The 23,539-nt window shown below is 40.0% G+C and overlaps 1 protein-coding gene across 1 annotated transcript in view; it reads left to right on the top strand.

The window, feature by feature from the left end:
• HDLBP (high density lipoprotein binding protein) overlaps window positions 1–23,539 on the top strand; it is a 131,067-nt gene that overhangs the window by 38,999 nt on the left and 68,529 nt on the right. The window contains 3 exon segments of the mRNA XM_053709899.1: window positions 15,669–15,808; window positions 15,891–15,995; window positions 16,325–16,449. Of these exon segments, the coding sequence (XP_053565874.1) occupies window positions 15,669–15,808; window positions 15,891–15,995; window positions 16,325–16,449 (370 nt within the window).

Genomic DNA, 23,539 nt, shown 5'->3' on the forward strand with positions numbered 1-23,539 from the left:
TGGACAGAGGAGAGGTCAAAAAGCTTCTGCTACCTCTCTCTCTTTTTGGCTTCGTAGCATAATACGTTTAGCCTATGAGACTGCTGGACAGCAGCCTCCTGAAAGAATTACAGCTCATTCCACTAGAGCTGTGGCTTCCACTTGGGCCTTTAAGAATGAGGCCTCTGTTGAACAGATTTGCAAGGCTGCAACTTGGTCTTCGCTTCATACCTTTTCCAAATTTTACAAATTTGACACTTTTGCTTCTTCGGAGGCTATTTTTGGGAGAAAGGTTCTTCAGGCAGTGGTTCCTTCTGTATAATGAGCCTGCCTATCCCTCCCGTCATCCGTGTACTTTTGCTTTGGTATTGGTATCCCAGAAGTAATGATGACCCGTGGACTGATCACACATAACAGAAGAAAACATAATTTATGCTTACCTGATAAATTCCTTTCTTCTGTTGTGTGATCAGTCCACGGCCCGCCCTGTTTTTAAGGCAGGTAAATATCTTTTAAATCATACTCCAGTCACCACTTCACCCTTGGTTACTCCTTTCTCGTTGATTCTTGGTCGAATGACTGGGACTGACGTAGAGGGGAGGAGCTATATGCAGCTCTGCTGGGTGAATCCTCTTGCATTTCCTGTTGGGGAGGAGTTATATCCCAGAAGTAATGATGACCCGTGGACTGATCACACAACAGAAGAAAGGAATTTATCAGGTAAGCATAAATTATGTTTTTTAAGAATTATTTTTTGGCATTAACTAACTGAATGACAAAACTTAGAGAATACTTACAAATGACAGGTGAAGGGTGAGTGCCAACTTTTGAGCTGGAAACAGAGGCAGAAAGTGGGGGGGGGGGGGGGAATTGTTTAAAAGGACCACAAGACTTCCAAGTTACCTCCCCAGTTATGAATTATTCAAAACTACTTCTGACAATGGACAGACATTGGATTTATAAATTAAGTTTTTATGTCAGAAAGCTCTCAATATGGATGTCGGCTTACCACGACTGATGTTACTGGCAATTACTATAATACTGGTGGGATATGACTGATCTGCTGGAATTCAGGTGGAAGGGCTTTGTATGCAGGAAAATTATTAGAATGAAAAATTAATATTTAATAATAATAAAAAAAAGATGGAGGGGAGGAAGACAGTGATGTAAGTCCATCTGAAGGCATTGGGAAAACTACTACAAAGAGACAGGTAAAAGGTAGAAAATAAATAAAAATATTTATTTATTTTTTTAAGATTTTCTTTTTTATATACTTTAATTCCATTATTTCAAGCCAAGACTATACCAACCTCTGGCTTTAAAATGGAAGTATCTTTCTCTGAGCAGCGCGTCAGGCAGGAGGCGTTAAAAATACAATCTACCTACGTAAGTTGCACAGTACTACGCAACATGCATATGGAGAGTGTAATTTAACTCCATCGGTTTTCACCGATGTCCAGCCAGGCACTGTAGGGAGTTGTGGCGCGACAGGGGTGACACCATCACAGGAGATTAATTCCTGCTTGCTGGTGTCAAGGACCACCAACATCTTCTCGTGGTCCATGGGCCACTGGTTGGCAAACGCTGTTATAGACCAATAAATAAAAAGTTCTATTATGGTGTTGCACTATGTTCTTTAATTCATGTGTTCTGACCTAATTGTTTAGATGTTTCTTAATCTGATTTAACCCGCACTGCCCATATTCCTTAAGTTTTACAAAACTGTACAGATTGCTACACTAGCTGGAGAATTTGGTGAAATATGTTCTAGTGTCTATTCATATGGTACCGTATGAATAAGAGACTGGTATGGTAGGTTCACTTTTTTTTAAAAATGGTTTTATTCCCAGTCTGTACACAATTATCATTGGGGTGTGTGTGTGTGCACATGTAAAATGACATACCTTGATTATATCTATTTTATCGGTTTGTATTGTGACAAAGTTACTTAAAATAAATTTGTTGTTTTACTCTGCAATTTTGTATGGAGTAGAGTATGCAAAAGTATGGTACCTCAATGTGTGACACCAACAGTCAAACATGGAGGGAGCATGATGGTCTGGTGCCTTTTTTTTGCTGGAGCCAGAATCACCTACTTTTTAAAAAACAAACTTTTTTTGACCAGTAGTGTGTGCTCAGTTACTAATAAGAGCTGGGGAACTATTTTCTGACAACAAATGCCTGTTTTCCACTTACTCTAAATAAAAACAAATAGTTACCTTTTTATACTGTAATTTGTGACACTCGTGTTTGTATGGCAATAGCATTTTCTTTCCTATAACAGAGAGTCCACAACGTCATTCCAATTACTAGTGGGATATTCAACTTCAGGCCAGCAGGAGGAGGAGAAGAGCACCCCAGCAAAACTGTTAAGTGTAACTTCCCTTACCCATAACCCCCAGTCATTCTCTTTGCCTCTGTCAATGGAGGATTTGCGAAGTTGGTGTCTGAAGATTTTTAATCCTTTTATGTGTACATAAGAGACAATCGCATGTTTCATTTAACTTGCTAACAACCTTTTCTTTCATGTAATTAACAAGAGTCCATGAGCTAGTGACGTATGGGATATACATTCCTACCAGGAGGGGCAAAGTTTCCCAAACCTTAAAATGCCTATAAATACACCCCTCACCACACCCACAAATCAGTTTTACAAACTTTGCCTCCAAGGGAGGTGGTGAAGTAAGTTTGTGCTAGATTCTACGTTGATATGCGCTCCGCAGCAAGTTGGAGCCCGGTTTTCCTCTCAGCGTGCAGTGAATGTCAGAGGGATGTGAAGAGAGTATTGCCTATTGAATGCAGTGATCTCCTTCTACGGGGTCTATTTCATAAGGTTCTCTGTTATCGGTCGTAGAGATTCATCTCTTACCTCCCTTTTCAGATCGACGATATACTCTTATATTTACCATTACCTCTACTGATTCTCGTTTCAGTACTGGTTTGGCTTTCTACAAACATGTAGATGAGTGTCCTGGGGTAAGTAAGTCTTATTTTCTGTGACACTCTAAGCTATGGTTGGGCACTTTATTTATAAAGTTCTAAATATATGTATTCAAACATTTATTTGCCTTGACTCAGAATGTTCAACTTTCCTTATTTTCAGACAGTCAGTTTCATATTTGGGATTATGCATTGAATTATCATATTTTTCTTACCTCAAAAATTTGACTTTTTTCCCTGTGGGCTGTTAGGCTCGCGGGGGCTGAAAATGCTTCATTTTATTGCGTCATTCTTGGCGCGGACTTTTTTGGCGCAAAAATTCTTTTCCGTTTCCGGCGTCATACGTGTCGCCGGAAGTTACGTCATTTTTTGACGTTATTTTGCGCCAAAAATGTCGGCGTTCCGGATGTGGCGTCATTTTTGGCGCCAAAAGCATTTAGGCGCCAAATAATGTGGGCGTCTTATTTGGCGCTAAAAAATATGGGCGTCGCTTTTGTCTCCACATTATTTCAGTCTCATTTTTCATTTGCTTCTGGTTGCTAGAAGCTTGATATTTGGCATTCTTTCCCATTCCTGAAACTGTCTTATAAGGAATTTGATCTATTTTGCTTTATATGTTGTTTTTTCTCTTACATATTGCAAGATGTCTCACGTTGCATCTGAGCCAGAAGATACTACAGGAAAATCACTGCCTGCTGGATCTACCAAAGCTAAGTGTATCTGCTGTAAATTTTTGGTAGCTATTCCTCCAGCTGTTGTTTGTAATAATTGTCATGACAAACTTGTTAAAGCAGATAATATTTCCTTTAGTAATGTACCATTGCCTGTTGCAGTTCCCTCAACATCTAAGGTGCAGAATGTTCCTGATAACATAAGAGATTTTGTTTCTGAATCCATAAAGAAGGCTTTGTCTGTTATTTCTCCTTCTAGTAAACGTAAAAAGTCTTTTAAATCTTCTCTCTCTACAGATGAATTTTTAAATGAACACCATCATTCTGATTCTTTGGACTCTTCTGGTTCAGAGGATTCTATCTCAGAGATCGATGCTGATAAATCTTCATATTTATTTAAGATGGAATTTATTCGCTCTTTACTTAAAGAAGTACTAATTGCTTTAGAAATAGAGGATTCTAGTCCTCTTGATACTAATTCTATACGTTTGGATAAGGTTTTTAAAGCTCCTGCGGTTATTCCAGAAGTTTTTCCTGTTCCTAATGCTATTTCTGCAGTGATTTCCAAAGAATGGGATAAATTGGGTAATTCATTTACTCCTTCTAAACGTTTTAAGCAATTATATCCTGTTCCGCCTGACAGGTTAGAATTTTGGGACAAAATCCCTAAAGTTGATGGGGCTATTTCTACCCTTGCTAAACGTACTACCATTCCTACGTCAGATGGTACCTCGTTTAAGGATCCTTTAGATAGAAAAATTGAATCTTTTCTAAGAAAAGCTTATCTGTGTTCAGGTAATCTTCTTAGACCTGCTATATCATTGGCTGATGTTGCTGCAGCTTCAACTTTTTGGTTGGAAACTCTAGCGCAACAAGTAGCAAATCGTGATTCTCATGATATTATTATTCTTCTCCAGCATGCTAATAATTTTATCTGTGATGCCATTTTTGATATTATTAGAGTTGATGTTAGGTTTATGTCTCTGGCTATCTTAGCCAGAAGAGCTTTATGGCTTAAGACTTGGAATGCTGATATGGCTTCTAAATCAACTCTACTTTCCATTTCTTTCCAGGGAAACAAATTATTTGGTTCTCAGTTGGATTCTATTATTTCAACTGTTACTGGTGGGAAAGGAACTTTTTTACCACAGGATAAAAAATCTAAAGGTAAAAACAGGGCTAACAATCGTTTTCGTTCCTTTCGTTTCAACAAAGAACAAAAGCCTGATCCTTCGTCCTCAGGAGCAGTTTCAGTTTGGAAACCATCTCCAGTCTGGAATAAATCCAAGCCTGCTAGAAAGGCAAAGCCTGCTTCTAAGTTCACATGAAGGTACGGCCCTCATTCCAGTTCAGCTGGTAGGGGGCAGGTTACGTTTTTTCAAAGAAATTTGGATCAATTCTGTTCACAATCTTTGGATTCAGAACATTGTTTCAGAAGGGTACAGAATTGGTTTCAAGATGAGACCTCCTGCAAAGAGATTTTTTCTTTCCCGTGTCCCAGTAAATCCAGTGAAAGCTCAAGCATTTCTGAATTGTGTTTCAGATCTAGAGTTGGCTGGAGTAATTATGCCAGTTCCAGTTCCGGAACAGGGGATGGGGTTTTATTCAAATCTCTTCATTGTACCAAAGAAGGAGAATTCCTTCAGACCAGTTCTGGATCTAAAATTATTGAATCGTTATGTAAGGATACCAACGTTCAAGATGGTAACTGTAAGGACTATATTGCCTTTTGTTCAGCAAGGGAATTATATGTCCACAATAGATTTACAGGATGCATATCTGCATATTCCGATTCATCCAGATCATTTTCAGTTCCTGAGATTCTCTTTTCTAGACAAGCATTACCAATTTGTGGCTCTACCGTTTGGCCTTGCTACAGCTCCAAGAATTTTCACAAAGATTCTCGGTGCCCTTCTGTCTGTAATCAGAGAACAGGGTATTGTGGTATTTCCTTATTTGGACGATATCTTGGTACTTGCTCAGTCTTTACATTTAGCAGAGTCTCATACGAATCGACTTGTGTTGTTTCTTCAAGATCATGGTTGGAGGATCAATTTACCAAAAAGTTCTTTGATTCCTCAAACAAGGGTAACCTTTCTGGGTTTCCAGATAGATTCAGTGTCCATGACTCTGTCTTTAACAGACAAGAGACGTCTAAAATTGATTACAGCTTGTCGAAACCTTCAGTCTCAATCATTCCCTTCGGTAGCCTTATGCATGGAAATTCTAGGTCTTATGACTGCTGCATCGGACGCGATCCCCTTTGCTCGTTTTCACATGCGACCTCTTCAGCTCTGTATGCTGAACCAATGGTGCAGGGATTACACGAAGATATATCAATTAATATCTTTAAAACCGATTGTTCGACACTCTCTAACGTGGTGGACAGATCACCATCGTTTAATTCAGGGGGCTTCTTTTGTTCTTCCGACCTGGACTGTAATTTCAACAGATGCAAGTCTCACAGGTTGGGGAGCTGTGTGGGGATCTCTGACGGCACAGGGAGTTTGGGAATCTCAGGAGGTGAGATTACCGATCAATATTTTGGAACTCCGTGCAATTTTCAGAGCTCTTCAGTTTTGGCCTCTTCTGAAGAGAGAATCGTTCATTTGTTTTCAGACAGACAATGTCACAACTGTGGCATACATCAATCATCAAGGAGGGACTCACAGTCCTCTGGCTATGAAAGAAGTATCTCGAATTTTGGTTTGGGCGGAATCCAGCTCCTGTCTAATCTCTGCGGTTCATATCCCAGGTGTAGACAATTGGGAAGCGGATTATCTCAGTCGCCAAACGTTGCATCCGGGCGAATGGTCTCTTCACCCAGAGGTATTTCTTCAGATTGTTCAAATGTGGGGGCTTCCAGAGATAGATCTGATGGCTTCTCATCTAAACAAGAAACTTCCCAGGTATCTGTTCAGATCCCGGGATCCTCAGGCGGAGGCAGTAGATGCATTATCACTTCCTTGGAAGTATCATCCTGCCTATATCTTTCCGCCTCTAGTTCTTCTTCCAAGAGTAATCTCCAAGATTCTGAGGGAATGCTCGTTTGTTCTGCTAATAGCTCCGGCATGGCCTCACAGGTTTTGGTATGCGGATCTTGTCCGGATGGCATCTTGCCAACCATGGACTCTTCCGTTAAGACCAGACCTTCTGTCGCAAGGTCCTTTTTTCCATCCGGATCTGAAATCCTTAAATTTAAAGGTATGGAGATTGAACGCTTGATTCTTAGTCAAAGAGGTTTCTCTGACTCTGTGATTGATACTATGTTACAGGCTCGTAAATCTGTATCTAGAGAGATATATTATAGAGTCTGGAAGACTTATATTTCTTGGTGTCTTACTCATCATTTTTCTTGGTATTCTTTTAGAATTCCGAGAATATTACAATTTCTTCAGGATGGTTTAGATAAGGGTTTGTCCGCAAGTTCCTTGAAAGGACAAATCTCTGCTCTTTCTGTTCTTTTTCACAGAAAGATTGCTATTCTTCCTGATATTCATTGTTTTGTACAAGCTTTGGTTCGTATAAAACCTGTCATTAAGTCAATTTCTCCTCCATGGAGTTTGAATTTGGTTCTGGGAGCTCTTCAAGCTCCTCCGTTTGAACCTATGCATTCATTGGACATTAAATTGCTTTCTTGGAAAGTTTTGTTCCTTTTGGCCATCTCTTCTGCCAGAAGAGTTTCTGAATTATCTGCTCTTTCTTGTGAGTCTCCTTTTCTGATTTTTCATCAGGATAAGGCGGTGTTGCGAACTTCTTTTGAATTTTTACCTAAGGTTGTGAATTCCAACAACATTAGTAGAGAAATCGTGGTTCCTTCATTATGTCCTAATCCTAAGAATTCTAAGGAAAAATCGTTACATTCTTTGGATGTTGTTAGAGCTTTGAAATATTATGTTGAAGCTACTAAATCTTTCCGAAAGACTTCTAGTCTATTTGTCATCTTTTCTGGTTCTAGAAAAGGCCAGAAAGCTTCTGCCATTTCTTTGGCATCCTGGTTGAAATCTTTAATTCATCTTGCCTATGTTAAATCGGGTAAGACTCCGCCTCAGCGGATTACAGCTCATTCTACTAGGTCAGTTTCTACTTCCTGGGCGTTTAGGAATGAAGCTTCAGTTGATCAGATTTGCAAAGCAGCGACTTGGTCCTCTTTGCATACTTTTACTAAATTCTACCATTTTGATGTATTCTCTTCTTCTGAAGCAGTTTTTGGTAGAAAGGTACTTCAGGCAGTGGTTTCGGTTTGAATCTTCTGCTTATGTTTTTCATTAAACTTTATTTTGGGTGTGGATTATTTTCAGCAGGAATTGGCTGTCTTTATTTTATCCCTCCCTCTCTAGTGACTCTTGTGTGGAAAGATCCACATCTTGGGTAGTCATTATCCCATACGTCACTAGCTCATGGACTCTTGTTAATTACATGAAAGAAAACATAATTTATGTAAGAACTTACCTGATAAATTCATTTCTTTCATATTAACAAGAGTCCATGAGGCCCACCCTTTTTTGTGGTGGTTATGATTTTTTTGTATAAAGCACAATTATTCCAATTCCTTATTTTATATGCTTCGCACTTTTTTTCTTATCACCCCACTTCTTGGCTATTCGTTAAACTGATTTGTGGGTGTGGTGAGGGGTGTATTTATAGGCATTTTAAGGTTTGGGAAACTTTGCCCCTCCTGGTAGGAATGTATATCCCATACGTCACTAGCTCATGGACTCTTGTTAATATGAAAGAAATGAATTTATCAGGTAAGTTCTTACATAAATTATGTTTTTTTACTATCTCCTAATGAGGCGATACTACTTGTATGGGGTTAATGTTTATTATCCCTTTTCGGTTAGAGCTTTTATTCGTCATGAACTGTGTGGCCGATGCTCTTCTCGAATTAGCAGTTTAGTTGGCGCCATCCACCTCATTTGAATTCCACTCCGTGCGTCTGGGTTCAGTCTTGCTTCTGATCATCCTGCTTTGTTTTTTGTGTTCTATTGAATTCTTATGTAAGTTACTGCTTACATATAGCAGCAGCAGTGCTGTGTGTGTATGTATATATGTATGTATATATGTATGTATGTATGTATGTATGTATGTATATATATATATATATGTATGTATGTATGTATGTATGTATGTATGTATATATATATATATATATATATATATATATGTATATATATATATATAATTTTTAAGAGCAGTCTCTTGCTAGTGCGCTTTTATATTTATACTGCAAAATTTTTTTCCTAACTAAGTTAGATGGTAGTCAGCGGACAGTGCTGCAGCATAGCCTAAGCACTTGTGCTAACAATACTAGCTAGATACTGTAACTCAAATGTAGCGTTTTAACATATGCGCAATGTTTGTTACTCGCCTATGTATGCAAGGAGTTATTGTGCTTTATGCTCATGTAGGCTCCATCTCTGTCCTCATTACAGTCAGCTGATTGTTTAACCGTTTTTAGCACCATATCTATCAGAAGCCCTTTCCCTAATTCAGGTCTTAGTGTGGAGATTTTATTAAGGGAATTAATCTTTTTCCCCTGTGGGTGATTGAACAAATCAGCTTATAAGACCACCAATATAAGCAACCTATTTAACAAGCTTTTTAAAAGGCTTAACAGTCTTATTTGTATTTAAAGGGATACTAAACCTAAATTTTTTTTTTCCTTTCATGATTCAGATAGAGCATGCAATTTTAAGCAGCTTTCTCATTTGCTCCTATTATCACATTTTCTTTGTTCTCTTGTCTTTATTTGAAATAGCAGTAATGTAAGGTTAGGAGTCGGCCCATTTTTGCTTCAGCACCTGGGTAGCGCTTGCTGATTGGTTTGCTACATTTAGCTACCAATCAGCAAGCGCTACCCAGGTGCTGAACCAAAAACGGGACAGCTCTTAAGTTTAGTCTAGCTTTTTAAAATCAAGATAGCATGTGAACGAGGAAAGATTTATAATAGGAGTGAATTAGAAAGTTGCTTAAAAGTGCATGCTGTACCTGAATCATGAGACAAAATTTGGGTTTAGTATTCCTTTAAGATAGTCAAAGGGACACTGAACCCAAAATTTTCTTTCGTGATTCATATAGAGCATACAACTTTCTAATTTATTCCTATTAACAAATATTCTTCATTCTCTTGGTATCTTTATTTGAAAAGCAAGAATGTACATTTAGATGCTGGCCCATTTTTGGGGAACAACCTGGGTTGTTCTTGCTAATTGGTGGATTCATTTAACCAACCAATAAACAAGTGCTGTCCAGGATTCTAAACCAAAGAAAAATAGCTTAGATGCCTTTTTCAAATAAAGATAGCAAGAGAACAAAGAATTTATTAGGAGTAAATTAGAAAGTTGCTTAAAAGTGCATGCTCTGTCTGAATCCTGAAAGAAAAAAATTTGGGCTCAGTGCCCTTTTAAGTCTTTAATAGGAAATCGAATACTTTGTCAGTATTTTTACGACATTTCAAGTCTATTACTGCCATCTTGTGGTAGTTTTTATGTATATAATCTCACATTTTAATATTTTGTGTTCATTTGCATAGGAGACTCAAGCAGTTGGTAGCATGAAGGTGGCCCCCAAAAGGATTTTGGCTACCTAGTGCCCTAAAATTTATTTAATATTGAATTTTCTCTTTCTGATAAAGAGATGAAATGTATTAATTTCTTTAATATGAATGTTTTTTTTCCTCATGTATTTATGTATGGGGACTTTTACGTGTGGGGGGGGGGGGGCGCCTTTGAGTGGCCTTAGCTTTGATATTCTAAATCTGAGCAGGACATAGTCCTCATGGAGCCACCCTTGCTCTAGGGCAAGCAATCCAAGAAGCTTTCAGCTGAGTCTAATTCAGTTTGAGGATTTCGCCACTGATTACGTTTTTTTTTAAACACCTCTGGTGGTGCAGGACAACATACAGGCTGAGAACCAGGATCCTATGTTCAGATCCAGGAACAACCGTGACACTGTCTATATGCTTAGAAGTAATTTCCGGCTTTACAAAAGACCAGTGGGTAGTGAAAGTTGTCTCCCCAGATTTTCTGTAATGGATCCACATCTTGCCCTCCCGGAGGAAGAGTTTTCCTGTCAAAATGATCTACTTCCAGGTGGAGAGAGAATCCTTAAACTTCATGAAGGTGTTTTTCTTCTCTGGGGGTGATTTGTACAGTTCCTGAGATGGAACAGAGTTAAGGTTGTTTCTCACCTTTTTTGTGGGATGTGGACATAGTATCCCAGGGATACCAGTACGATTGAAATCTTACCCTCCAAAAGGGGCAGATTTTTCCTGTTAAGACTTTTCTCAATCTAGGTAAGAGGGAAGCCTTTCTCCCTGGGAGTAATTGTTACTTTCCGCTAGGGGAACGGGGTCAAGGATTCTATTCAAATCTCTCTGTGGTTCCCCAGGGAGAGAGCTTTCAGTCCATTCTAGACTCAAAATGACTAATCAGATTCCTCAGGCTTCCGTCCTTCAAGATGGACAACTATTAGCTCTATTCTATCACTGGTTCAGGAGGGTCATGACTACCTTATACCTGAAGGACGCGTGCCTTCTTGTTCTCATTCACTGGGATCATCAGATTCTGAGTTTATATTTTTTTCTGGACAAGCATTTCCAGTTTGTTGCACTTCAGTTTGGTCTAGCCATGGCTCCCAGAATATTCAGAGGTTCTGGGGGCTCTTTTGGTTGTGATCAGATCCAGGGAAATTGCAGTGACTCCTTATCTAACCTATATCTTGGTGCAGGCGTCATCTTTCATCTAGCATGATCTGAGATGTTTGTCTTTCCCTTGAGTGGAAAGTGAATCTGGAAGAGTTTTCTAATTCCAGCCTCTAGTGTATTTCCTAGAGACAATCAGATTCCTTGTCCATGAAGATTTTCCTGACTGATGTCAGGACATCCAAACTTCTTGCTTTTTGGCTTTCTCTCCAGTTTGCTATTTGTCCTTTAGTGACTTAATGCATGGAGGTGATTGGTCAGATGGCTGCTTCCATGGACATCATCATTTTGCTTGGTTCCATCTGACTTTGCATGCTCAGTCAATCTAACAGAGACCATTCAGATTTCTCAGAGGATAAATATGGTTTCATTACAAGAGACTATCTCTAGTGGTGGAACTTCTATCTCGGGAATTGATTCCTGAGACCGTACTGGGTAATTGTGTCTATGGACGCCAGCCAGTTAGGCTAGAGAACTGTTTGGGGTTCTCCGATAGCTTGGGTCCTTGGGAAGAGTCTTCCACATCTTGGATGAGAGTAATTTTCAATTCCTTGACAACTTGGCCTCTATCTTTAGTCCGGTCTATCAGATTACAGTCGGATAACATCGCTTCAGTTGATTTCTTCAACCATCATGGTTCCTTGGCCATGATGGAGGTGACTCACATTCTGCAGTGGACGGAAGTTTACAATTGTCTGTGCTATCCACATTCCATGAGTGGACTATTGGGAGACAGGTTTTTCTGAGCAGACAGACCTTCCATCCGAGGAGTGGGCTCTCAGATAACCCTCAAGGGGGGGTGGGGGTTCCAGAGTTGGATCTGATGGCGTCCCGCCTCAACACCAAGGTTCCAAAGTACGGTTCAAGCTCAAGAGATACTTGTATCTACAGGAGAGCTTCGGTAATCCTAATGGCTCCTGCATGGCCTCGCAGGATTTGGTTCACAGATCTAGCAAGGATGTCATCTCTACCTCCTTGGAGGTTTCCTCTGAAGGACCTTCTAATTCAGGATCCTTGTCTCTAAGTCCTTGATTCTCTGAAACTGACTGCTTGGAGATTGTACGCCTAGTTCTGTCTAGACGTGGCCTTTGATACTATGCTTCAGGCTTGCAGACCTGTTTCTTGCAAATTTACCATAAGGTATGGTGTAAATATCTTTTATTGGTGCAAATCTAAGGGTTTCTATTGGAGCCGGGTGAGGATTTCCCGGATTTAGTTTTCTCCAGGATGGCCTGGTGAAGGGTTTGTTGGTCAGTACTTATGCTTTATCTGTCCTTTTGTCTGGCAGACTTGCCAAATGTTCAAGCCCTTTGTTCAGGCCCTGGTTAGAATCAGGCCCGTGTTTACTCCTGTTGCTACTCCGTGGAGCCTTTATCTAGTTTTGAGATAATGCATGTTTTTGATATAAGTGTTATCTTGGAAAGTTTGTTTCTCCTTGCTATTCCGCTAGCAGAGTTTCTGAGCTTTTAGCTCTGTAGTGTGATTCCCCAAACTTATTTTGCAAGCAGATAAGGCGATCCTTTGTACTAAATTGGGGATTCTCCCTAAGGTGGTGTCGGATCGAAACATTAATCAGCAATTTGTTCCATTTTGTCCTAATCCTCCTCTTCATAAGGAACTTATTTTGCATAACCGGTATGTTGTGGGTGCTCTAAGTTTTTTTTTTTTTTTTTTTTTGTTTTGTTTTGTTTTTTTTTGTACTTATTTTCTGCCATCTTCTGCCCTGTTTATGGTATTCTCTGGAAAGTGTAAGGGTCAGAAGGCCACTTTTACTTCTCTTTCCCTCTGGTTACAAAGTATGATTTGTTTGGCTTATGAGACTGCTCGACAGCAGCCTCCTGAGAGAATTACAGTTCACTCCACTAGGGCTGTCTCTTCTTCTTGGGCTTTCAAAGATGAAGCTTCTGTGGAACAGATTTGCTAGGTGGCAACATAGTCCTCTTTGTATAATTTTTTTTTTTTACAAATTTAATACTTTTGCCTCGACTGAGGCTTCTTTGGGGAGAAAGGTAGATGGTGCCTTCTGTCTAGGTCTTCCTGCCTTGTTCTCCCTCACTGTTAATTCACTGCCCTCTAGCTTGGGTATTGGTTCCCACTAGTAATTAGAATGACGTGGACTCTCCATGTCATAGGAAAGAACAAAATATATGCTAAACAAACAAATGAAGAGATAATGCCAAAATGATTTAAATGATACAAAGTGCTGGCTACCTAAATAGAATTGTACACTAGATATAAAGGAGAGAGACAGAGCTGCACCAAAATAAGATGCAGTTCAAAGACCAGGATATAAAGCAAGACTCAATATAATAATAAATAAAATACTCTCGTAAATCAAAAAATATGTGCAATTTATTTATAACAAATTCCAAAGTAATAAACCTCAAACAATAAATAATTGCTTTTGTAAATTTCAAAAACAAAACAGCAGCCAGTATATCAATAACAAATGGGTGGAGAAGTGTGGCGGACGTGTTACAAATAAAAGTTCAAGTGAAAGTTCCAGTTGGGGGCGAGTATATAGCACATAGAAGGCACAACACAATACTCAAAGCCCCTGATACTGATCACTCATGCGATCCTCCAGGTTATACTCACGACCGCACCACACAAACGACCACCAACTCTCTGACCGGCAGAGGTCACAAGTCACTCGTACTGGGCTCTGCTGTTCTGCATCCACATAATAGGGGTATCCCACGGCAAACCACGCTGCTCACCGACGCGTCCTATTGCACGTTTCACTCCCGATCTGCAGCAGGGAGCTTCTTCCGTCATAGCGTCTCTTATTATTGGTAGTTAGACTGTTAATCCAATGCGTACATTACTATGCCTTAAAGCGGCCACCTTGTAATTTCACAGATCACCAATCTTAAAGGGGAATCGCCATAAGTGTAATAAACAGGCATAGCATTAGGATAACATAATGAACTACTACCAATCCATGCAAAACAAACAAACATAAACACAAGGACAAATACTTATAATCAAAACATAAAATAAAATTAAAATAAAAAAATAATAAATTAAACCTATGTTATGTAAATTCATAAACAGTAATTAACCATACTACTAAACAAATTTAATTTCAACATTGCGTGCAGTGACTGGTTGGAGGATCGCATGAGTGATCAGCATCAGGGGCTTTGAGTATTGTGTTGTGCCTTCTATGTGCTTTACCCATTTGCTATATACTCGCCCCCAACTGGAACTCTCACTTGAACTTTTATTTGTAACACGTCCGCCACACTTCTCCACCCATTTGTTATTAATATACTGGCTGCTGTTTTGCTTTTGTATTCTACACCTGCAACTTCACCTAAGTCACTGGATGTATGGTCATTTTCATCACTAACCATTTAATTCATCCAATCCATCTTTTCATTCATTATCCACAATAATGAACAGTTCATATTGATTACTGCTTGTCATCAGCATCAGTCATCCATTCACTGCATTGGTTTGCTGTCATGTCATTTTCCATCCTCATGAGAGTCTCCTGCTATGAACTTTTATTTGCCGGCTTAGTTTTAGTTCTGTGTTGCAAGTGGGGCCCATGTGAATTGTCTGTTTGTCCTGTGTTTGTATATGTGGGGGTGTTGGTACGTGTTTTTTGCTGCTGTATTTCTACATTGAAATTTACAAAAGCAATTATTTATTGTTTGATGTTTAATACTTTGGAATTTGTTATAAATATTTTGATTTACTAGAGTATTTTATTTATTATATTGTGTCTTGCTTTATATCCTGGTCTTTGAACTGCATCTTATTTTGGTGCAGCTCTGTCTCTCCTTTATATCTAGTGTAAAGTTTATGCTTACCTGATTATATATATATATATATATATATATATATATATATATATATATATATATATATATATATATATATATATATATATATATATATATATATATATATATATATATATATATATATATATATATATATATATATATATTCCTTCGGTTGAATGACTGGGGGGTTATGTGTAAGGAAAGTTGCACTTAACAGCTTTGCTGGTGTGCGCTTTTCCTCCTGCTGACCAGGAGTTGAATATCCCACTAGTAATTGGAATGACGTTGTGGACTCAATGTCTGGAAAGAGAAATTTATCAGGTAAGCATAAATTATGTTTTTTGTGAAAGGAAGATTCCATGATTTATGTTGGTCTTTTTTACCCTTAAAATATTTGAGGCTCATTGGCAAAGTAGATGACAAGCTGGCAGTAGTATAAAGAGCATGTTTGGAAATTTTATTTATAATAAACGCAACTCCCTTTTTTTCCATTTAAATTCATTTTAAAAGCATTATTTGGGGAGAAAATTTACATTGACTGTAATTGTGTTTTTTGTTTTTTTGTTTTTTTACTAGTTAACAGGATTAAGGATCAATACAAAGTCTCTGTGCGCATTCCCCAAGACAGTGAGAAGAGCAATCACATTCGTATTGAAGGTGACCCCCAGGGGGTTCAGCAAGCAAAAAAGGAGTTGCTGGAGCTAGCATTAAGAATGGTGTGTTTTTATATATAATGTATTTAAAAAATAAATAAAATAAAAAATTCCCTCCCCTTACTCACGGTTATGTAACATACAGGAAAATGAGCGCACAAAAGATTTGATCATTGATCAGAAGTTCCATCGAACAATGATTGGCCAGAAAGGAGAGCGAATTCGGGAGATCAGGGAGAAATTTCCAGAGGTAATGCTGACTTGTAGATATGTGCATTCGTATTCTTAATGAGGATACAAATGTGGAAATAGGTGGCTGCTCGTGCCATTTGTTTCTTTTCAGAGCCAGGTTTATTCTTGTCAAAGATGAGACTAAGATCTGGATTTGCACCGATCTTAGTGTGGTGGTCTTTCAGAAGACTAAAGCTGGCTCCGATAACAGCTGAACAGCACAAGTGGCAGACTACTTCCCAATTTAGATCCTTACAAAAAGGATCCGAATGCGCACAGATCTGATTTCTATATAATGTCCATTCCCAATACATTCATGCTAGTTTAAACTCTTTCTTTTACTTAAAGGTCATTATAAACTTCCCAGATCCAAATAACAAGAGTGAAATTGTGCAACTGCGTGGACCTAAAAATGAGGTTGAGAAGTGTACAAAGTATCTACAGAAAATGGTTTCAGAAATGGTAAGGCAGCCGTAGATTTTCGTATTACGTTGGTTAAGGATCTTTCTTGTATCCCACACCAGATTTAAACTCATGTCACTGGAACAAACATCTGACAAAGCTTTTTTTCAATTAAATGGAATGTGTGCATAGAATGCCCAAATAAAGCTTAAGAGGGTTATTTACTTAACACTGATATATTCCACACAATCATTGTTTGCACATTTAAGTCTGGAGTCTGCACTACAGTTCCCTCTAAACTGTGTGTGTGCACAGCATATTTAATCCGTGCACAGCTAGATTGTTACCCTACACAGCCCAGCTGGCTTCTGTAGAGGGAAGGAGTAGGTGGAGCTGCTTAGCAATGCTGGGCGTACACGGTTACCTTGAACTGCTGGTAAATTTAACTTGTGGATATGCGCCTAAGATTTGTAATATTTTTTTAATAGGATTGTCAAAAATAGCTTTTGACAGCATACAAGCTACCTTTCTAATATATTCAAGAATCACTCTGCCATCACTTTCTCACACCACTGAAGAAAATGGACACAATCATTTGGTCTCTCCTTCGCAACTGTTCTTTTCCACCACCCAATCTATTCTCTGTAATTATCTATTTCTCTTGTTAAGTGTGTTCAGTCCACGGGTCATCCATTACTTATGGGATATATTCTCCTTCCCAACAGGAAGTTGCAAGAGGATCACCCAAGCAGAGCTGCTATATAGCTCCTCCCCTCACATGTCATATCCAGTCATTCTCTTGCAACCCTCAACAAAGGAGGTCGTGAGAGGAGTTGGAGTTTTTACTTAATTATTCTTCAATCAAAAGTTTGCTATTTTAAATGGCACCGGAGTGTGCTGTTTTTCTATCTCAGGCAGTATTTGGAAGAAGAATCTGCCTGCGTTTTCTATGATCTTAGCAGACGTAACTAAGATCCACTGGCTGTTCTCGACATTCTGAGGAGTGGGGTAACTTCAGATAATGGGAATAGCATGCGGGGTCCCCCGCAAATGAGGTATGTGCAGTATAATATTTTCTGGGAATGGAATTGACTAAGAAAACACTGCTGTTACCCGTATGATGTAAGTACAGCCTTAAATGCAGTAGTAGCGACTGGTATCAGGCTGATAAATGTATGCGCAGTTGAGTTATTTTCTAGGGACTAGAATTTGACTGTGAAAATACTGTTAATACTGAAATAATGCTTAAGCCTTTATCTGCGGTAGAAGCGACTGGTAGCAGGCTTAGTGATAACTTTGCATGACATTGAAAAAGTTTGTTTTTAAAACGTTTACTGGCATGTTATTCGTTTTGTGAGGTACTTTGGTGATAAATCTTTTTGGGCATGATTTTTTTCCACATGGCTAACATATTTTTCTGCATAGAAACGGTTATATCAGGTCTCCCACTGTTGTAATATGAGTGGGAGGGGCCTTTTTTTAGCACCTTGTTGCGCAGTTAAAATTCTAGCACAGTCTTCCTGCTTCTTCCTCCTTGATCCAGGACGTCTCTAGAGAGCTCAGGGGTCTTCAAAATTAATTTTTTGAGGGAGGTAATCAGTCACAGCAGACCTGTGACAGTGTGTTTGACTGTGATAAAAGCGTTAAATCTTAATTTGATTATCAGTTTTTGGGTATTGAGGGGTTAATCATCCTTTTGCTAATGGGTGCAATCCTCTGCTAATTAATACATTTACTGTTAAAAATTGTTGACTATAACTGAATTAGTTCATTGTTATTCAACTGTGTTTTTGAAAAGCGCTGCAGCGTTTTTTATATTGCTTGTAAACTTATTGAAAGTGATTTCCAAACTTACTAGCTTCATTGCTAGTCTGTTTAAACATGTCTGATACAGAGGAATCTGCTTGTTCATTATGTTTAAAAGCCTATGTGGAGCCCAATAGAAATATGTGTACCAATTGTATTGATATTACTTTAAATAAAAGTCAATCTGTACCGATAAAGAAATTATTACCAGACAACGAGGGGGAAGTTATGCCGTCTAACTCTCCTCACGTGTCAGTACCTTCGTCTCCCGCTCGGGAGGTGCGTGAGATTGAGGCGCCAAGTACATCAAGGCCCTTACAAATCACTTTAAATGATATGGCTAATGTTATGAAAGAAGTATTATACAATATGCCCGAGTTAAGAGGCAAGCGAGATAGCTTTGGGTTAAGGACAGAGCGCGCCGATGACACGAGAGCCATGTCTGATACTGCGTCACAATTTGCAGAACATGAGGACGGAGAGCTTCATTCTGTGGGTGACGGTTCTGATTCGGGGAGACCGGATTCAGAAATTTTAAATTTAAGCTTGAGAACCTCCGCGTGTTGCTAGGGGAGGTGTTAGCGGCTCTGAATGATTGTGACACGGTGGCAATCCCAGAGAAATTATGTAGACTGGATAAATACTATGCGGTACCGGTGTATACTGACGTTTTTCCTATACCAAAAAGGCTTACAGAGATTATTAGCAAGGAGTGAGATAGACCCGGTGTGCCTTTTTCCCCTCTGATATTTAGAAAAATGTTCCCTATAGACACCACCACACGAGACTTATGGCAGACGGTCCCTAAGGTGGAGGGAGCAGTTTCTACTTTAGCCAAGCGTACCACTATCCCGGTGGAGGATAGCTGTGCTTTCTCAGATCCAATGGATAAAAAATTAGAGGGTTACCTTAAGAAAATGTTTGTTCAACAAGGTTTTATATTACAGCCTCTTGCATGCATTGCGCCTGTCACTGCTGCAGCGGCATTCTGGTTTGAGTCTCTGGAAGAGGCGATTCGCACAGCACCATTGGATGAGACTTTGAGCAAGCTTAGAACGCTTAAGCTGGCTAATGCGTTTGTTTTGGATGCCGTAGTGCATTTAACCAAACTTACGGCTAAGAATTCCGGATTCGCCATACAGGCGCGCAGAGCGCTATGGCTTAAATCCTGGTCAGCAGATGTAACTTCTAAATCTAAACTACTGAATATTCCTTTCAAAGGGCAGACCTTATTCGGGCCCGGCTTGAAGGAAATTATTGCTGACATTACTGGAGGTAAGGGCCACACCCTTCCTCAGGACAGGGCCAAATCAAAGGCCAAACAGTCTAATTTTCGTGCCTTTCGTAACTTCAAGGCAGGAGCAGCATCAACTTCCTCTGCTCCAAAACAGGAAGGAACTACTGCACGTTACAGACAGGGTTGGAAAGGCAACCAGTCATGGAACAAGGGCAAGCAGGCCAGAAAGCCTACTCCCGCCCCTAAGACAGCATGAAGACAGGGCCCCCTTTCCGGAGACGGATTTAGTGGGGGGCAGACTTTCTCTCTTCGCCCAGGCTTGGGCAAGAGATGTACAGGATCCCTGGACGTTGAAGATTATATCTCAGGGATACCTTCTGGATTTCAAAACTTCTCCACAAGGGAGGTTTCATCTGTCAAGGTTATCAACAAACCTAGTAAAGAAAGAGGCATTTCTACAATGTGTACAAGACCTCTTAGTGATGGTAGTGATCCACCCAGTTCCGCGAACGGAACAAGGGCAAGGGTTTTACTCAAATCTGTTTGTGGTTCCCAAAGAAGAGGGAACCTTCAGACCAATCTTAGACTTAAAAATCTTAAACAAATTCCTAAGGGTTCCATCGTTCAAGATGGAAACCATTCGGACCATCCTACCCATGATCCAAGAGGGTCAATATATGACCACAGTGGACTTAAAGGATGCCTACCTTCACATACCGATTCACAAACATCATTATCGGTACCTAAGGTTTGCCTTTCTAGACAGGCATTAAAAGTTTGTAGCTCTTCCCTTCGGGTTAGCTACGGCCCCGAGAATTTTTACAAAGGTTCTGGGCTCACTTCTGGCGGTACTAAGACCACGAGGCATAGCGGTGGCTCCGTTCCTAGACGACATTCTGATACAAGCGTCAAGTTTTCAGAATGCAAAGTCTCATACAGAGATAGTTCTAGCATTTCTGAGGTCGCATGGGTGGAAAGTGAACGTCGAAAAGAGTTCTCTGTTACCACTCACAAGGGTTCCTTTTCTAGGGACTCTTATAGATTCTGTAGAGATTATTTACCTGACGGAGTCCAGGTTATCAGATTCTCAATGCTTGCAGTGTCCTTCACTCCATTCCAAGCCCATCAGTAGCTCAGTGCATGGAAGTAATCGGCTTAATGGTCGCGGCAGTGGACATAGTGCCATTTGCGCGCCTGCATCTCAGACCACTGCAACTATGCATGCTAAGTCAGTGGAATGGGGATTACTCAGATCTGTCCCCTTTGCTAAATCTGGACCAGGAGACCAGAGATTCTCTTCTCTGGTGGTTGTCACGGGTTCATCTGTCCGAAGGAATGACCTTTCGCAGACCAGATTGGACGATTGTAAAAGATGCCAGCCTACTAGGCTGGGGAGCAGTCTGGAACTCCCTGAAGGCTCTTCTAGCTTGGCCTCAGTTAGCAACACTGAGGTTCATCAGATTTCAGTCGGACAACATCACGACTGTGGCTTACATCAACCATCAAGGAGGAACCAGGAGTTACCTAGCGATGGTGGAAGTCTTGAAGATAATTCGCTGGGCAGAGTCTCACTCTTGCCACCTGTCAGCGATCTACATCCCAGGCGTGGAGAACTGGGAGGCGGATTTTCTAAGTCGCCAGACTTTTCATCCGGGGGAGTGGGAACTTCACCCGGAGGTATTTGCTCAACTGATTCGCCGTTGGGGCAAACCGGATCTGGATCTCATGGCATCTCGCCAGAACGCCAAGCTTCCTTGTTACGGATCCAGGTCCAGGGACCCGGGAGCGGTGCTGGTAGATGCACTAGCAGCCCCTTGGGTTTTCAACATAGCTTATGTGTTTCCACCTTTTCCGTTGCTACCTCGACTGATTGCCAGGATCAAACAGGAGAGAGCATCGGTGATTCTGATAGTGCCTGCGTGGCCACGCAGGACCTGGTATGCAGACCTAGTGGACATGTCGTCCTGTCCACCATGGTCTCTACCCCTGAGGCAGGACCTTCTAATTCAGGGTCCTTTCAACCATCAAACCTAATTTCTCTGAGGCTGACTGCTTGGAAATTGAACGCTTGATTCTATCAAAGCGTGGGTTTTCGGATTCGGTTATTGATACATTAATACAGGCTCGGAAACCTGTTACCAGAAAAATTTACCATAAGATATGGCATAAATATTTATATTGGTGTGAATCCAAGAGTTACTCATGGAGTAAGGTTAGGATTCCTAGGATATTGTCCTTTTCTACAAGAGGGTTTAGAAAAGGGCTTATCCGCTAGTTCACTAAAGGGACAGATTTCTGCTCTGTCTATTTTTTCACAAGCGTCTAGCAGAGAATCCAGACGTCCAGGCCTTTTGTCAGGCTTTAGCTAGAATTAAGCCTGTGTTTAAAACTGTTGCTCCTCCTTGGAGCTTAAACTTGGTTCTTAAAGTTCTTCAGGGTGTTCTGTTTGAACCCCTTCATTCCATTGATATTAAACTTTTATCTTGGAAAGTTCTGTTTTTGATGGCCATTTCCTCGGCTCGGAGAGTCTCTGAGTTATCTGCCTTACATTGTGATTCCCCTTATCTGATCTTTCATTCAGACAAGGTAGTCCTGCGTACTAAACCTGGGTTTTTACCTAAGGTTGTTTCTGACAGGAATATCAATCAAGAGATTGTTCCATCTTTGTCCTAATCCTTCTTCAAAGAAGGAACGTCTTTTGCATAATCTAGACGTGGTCCGTGCTCTGAAGTTCTACTTACAGGCAACTAAAGATTTTCGACAAACTTCTTCTCTGTTTGTCGTTTACTCTGGACAGAGGAGAGGTCAAAAGGCTTCGGCTACCTCTCTCTCTCTTTTTGGCTTCGTAGCATAATACGTTTAGCCTATGAGACTGCTGGACAGCAGCCTCCTGAACGAATTACAGCTCATTCCACTAGAGCTGTGGCTTCCACTTGGGCCTTTAAGAATGAGACCTCTGAACAGATTTGCAAGGCTGCAACTTGGTCTTCACTTCATACTTTTTCCAAATTTTCCAAATTTGATACTTTTGCTTCTTCGGAAGCTGTTTTTGGGAGAGAGGTTCTACAGGCAGTGGTTCCTTCTGTTTAAAGTTCCTGCCTTGTCCCTCCCATCATCCGTGTACTTTAGCTTTGGTATTGGTATCCCATAAGTAATGGATGACCCGTGGACTGAACACACTTAACAAGAGAAAACATAATTTATGCTTACCTGATAAATTTATTTCTCTTGTAGTGTGTTCAGTCCACGGCCCGCCCTGTCTTTTTTTTTTTTTGAGGCAGGTTCTAAATTTTAAATTATAACTCCAGTCACCACTGCACCCTATAGTTTCTCCTTTCTCGTCTTGTTTCGGTCGAATGACTGGATATGACATGTGAGGGGAGGAGCTATATAGCAGCTCTGCTTGGGTGATCCTCTTGCAACTTCCTGTTGGGAAGGAGAATATATCCCATAAGTAATGGATGACCCGTGGACTGAACACACTACAAGAGAAATAAATTTATCAGGTAAGCATAAATTATGTTTTTTCTAACATTTTCATTCATGTTATTCCAATTTTGGTTATCTGAGTTTTTCACCCTGCATCTTTCTCCACAGTTAAAATACTTTATTTCGCAAGTGTGACTTGGGGACTCTATAACGCACTGACATTGCTGTAGTGTAAAACAAGGCAAAGGCAATTATTTCTGTAATTATTACTTTGCATGCTATATCACTCATGGTTTTTAGACCTCTTACGTAATGATAGCCTCATTATGTACTTGTGCTATGGTATAACTTTACTGTAATTGTTATATCTACATTAACAGTGTCTACTAACTATCTCTGATTAGTATTATAGCTCTTGATTCATCTCTTTTTAGACTGATATACATAAACTAGAATATTTTTTCACAACGCTTTCTCTGTACATCACTAGAGGAACAGGGAGGCAGGCACTGCAACAAGGCTTTGGTAAATATAAATGTTTAATGAAAAATTATTAAAAGGTGTATATACAGCAACAAACGCTGTGAGCACATAGACAAACTTGTATAAGGCAAGAGGACAAACAGACACAGGTGCGTCTCCTCCTGTGTCTGTTTGTTCTCTTGCCTTATGCAAGTTTATGTGCTCAC

The sequence above is a fragment of the Bombina bombina genome, chromosome 4, assembly GCF_027579735.1.
Source record: "Bombina bombina isolate aBomBom1 chromosome 4, aBomBom1.pri, whole genome shotgun sequence".
NCBI lineage: Eukaryota > Metazoa > Chordata > Amphibia > Anura > Bombinatoridae > Bombina > Bombina bombina.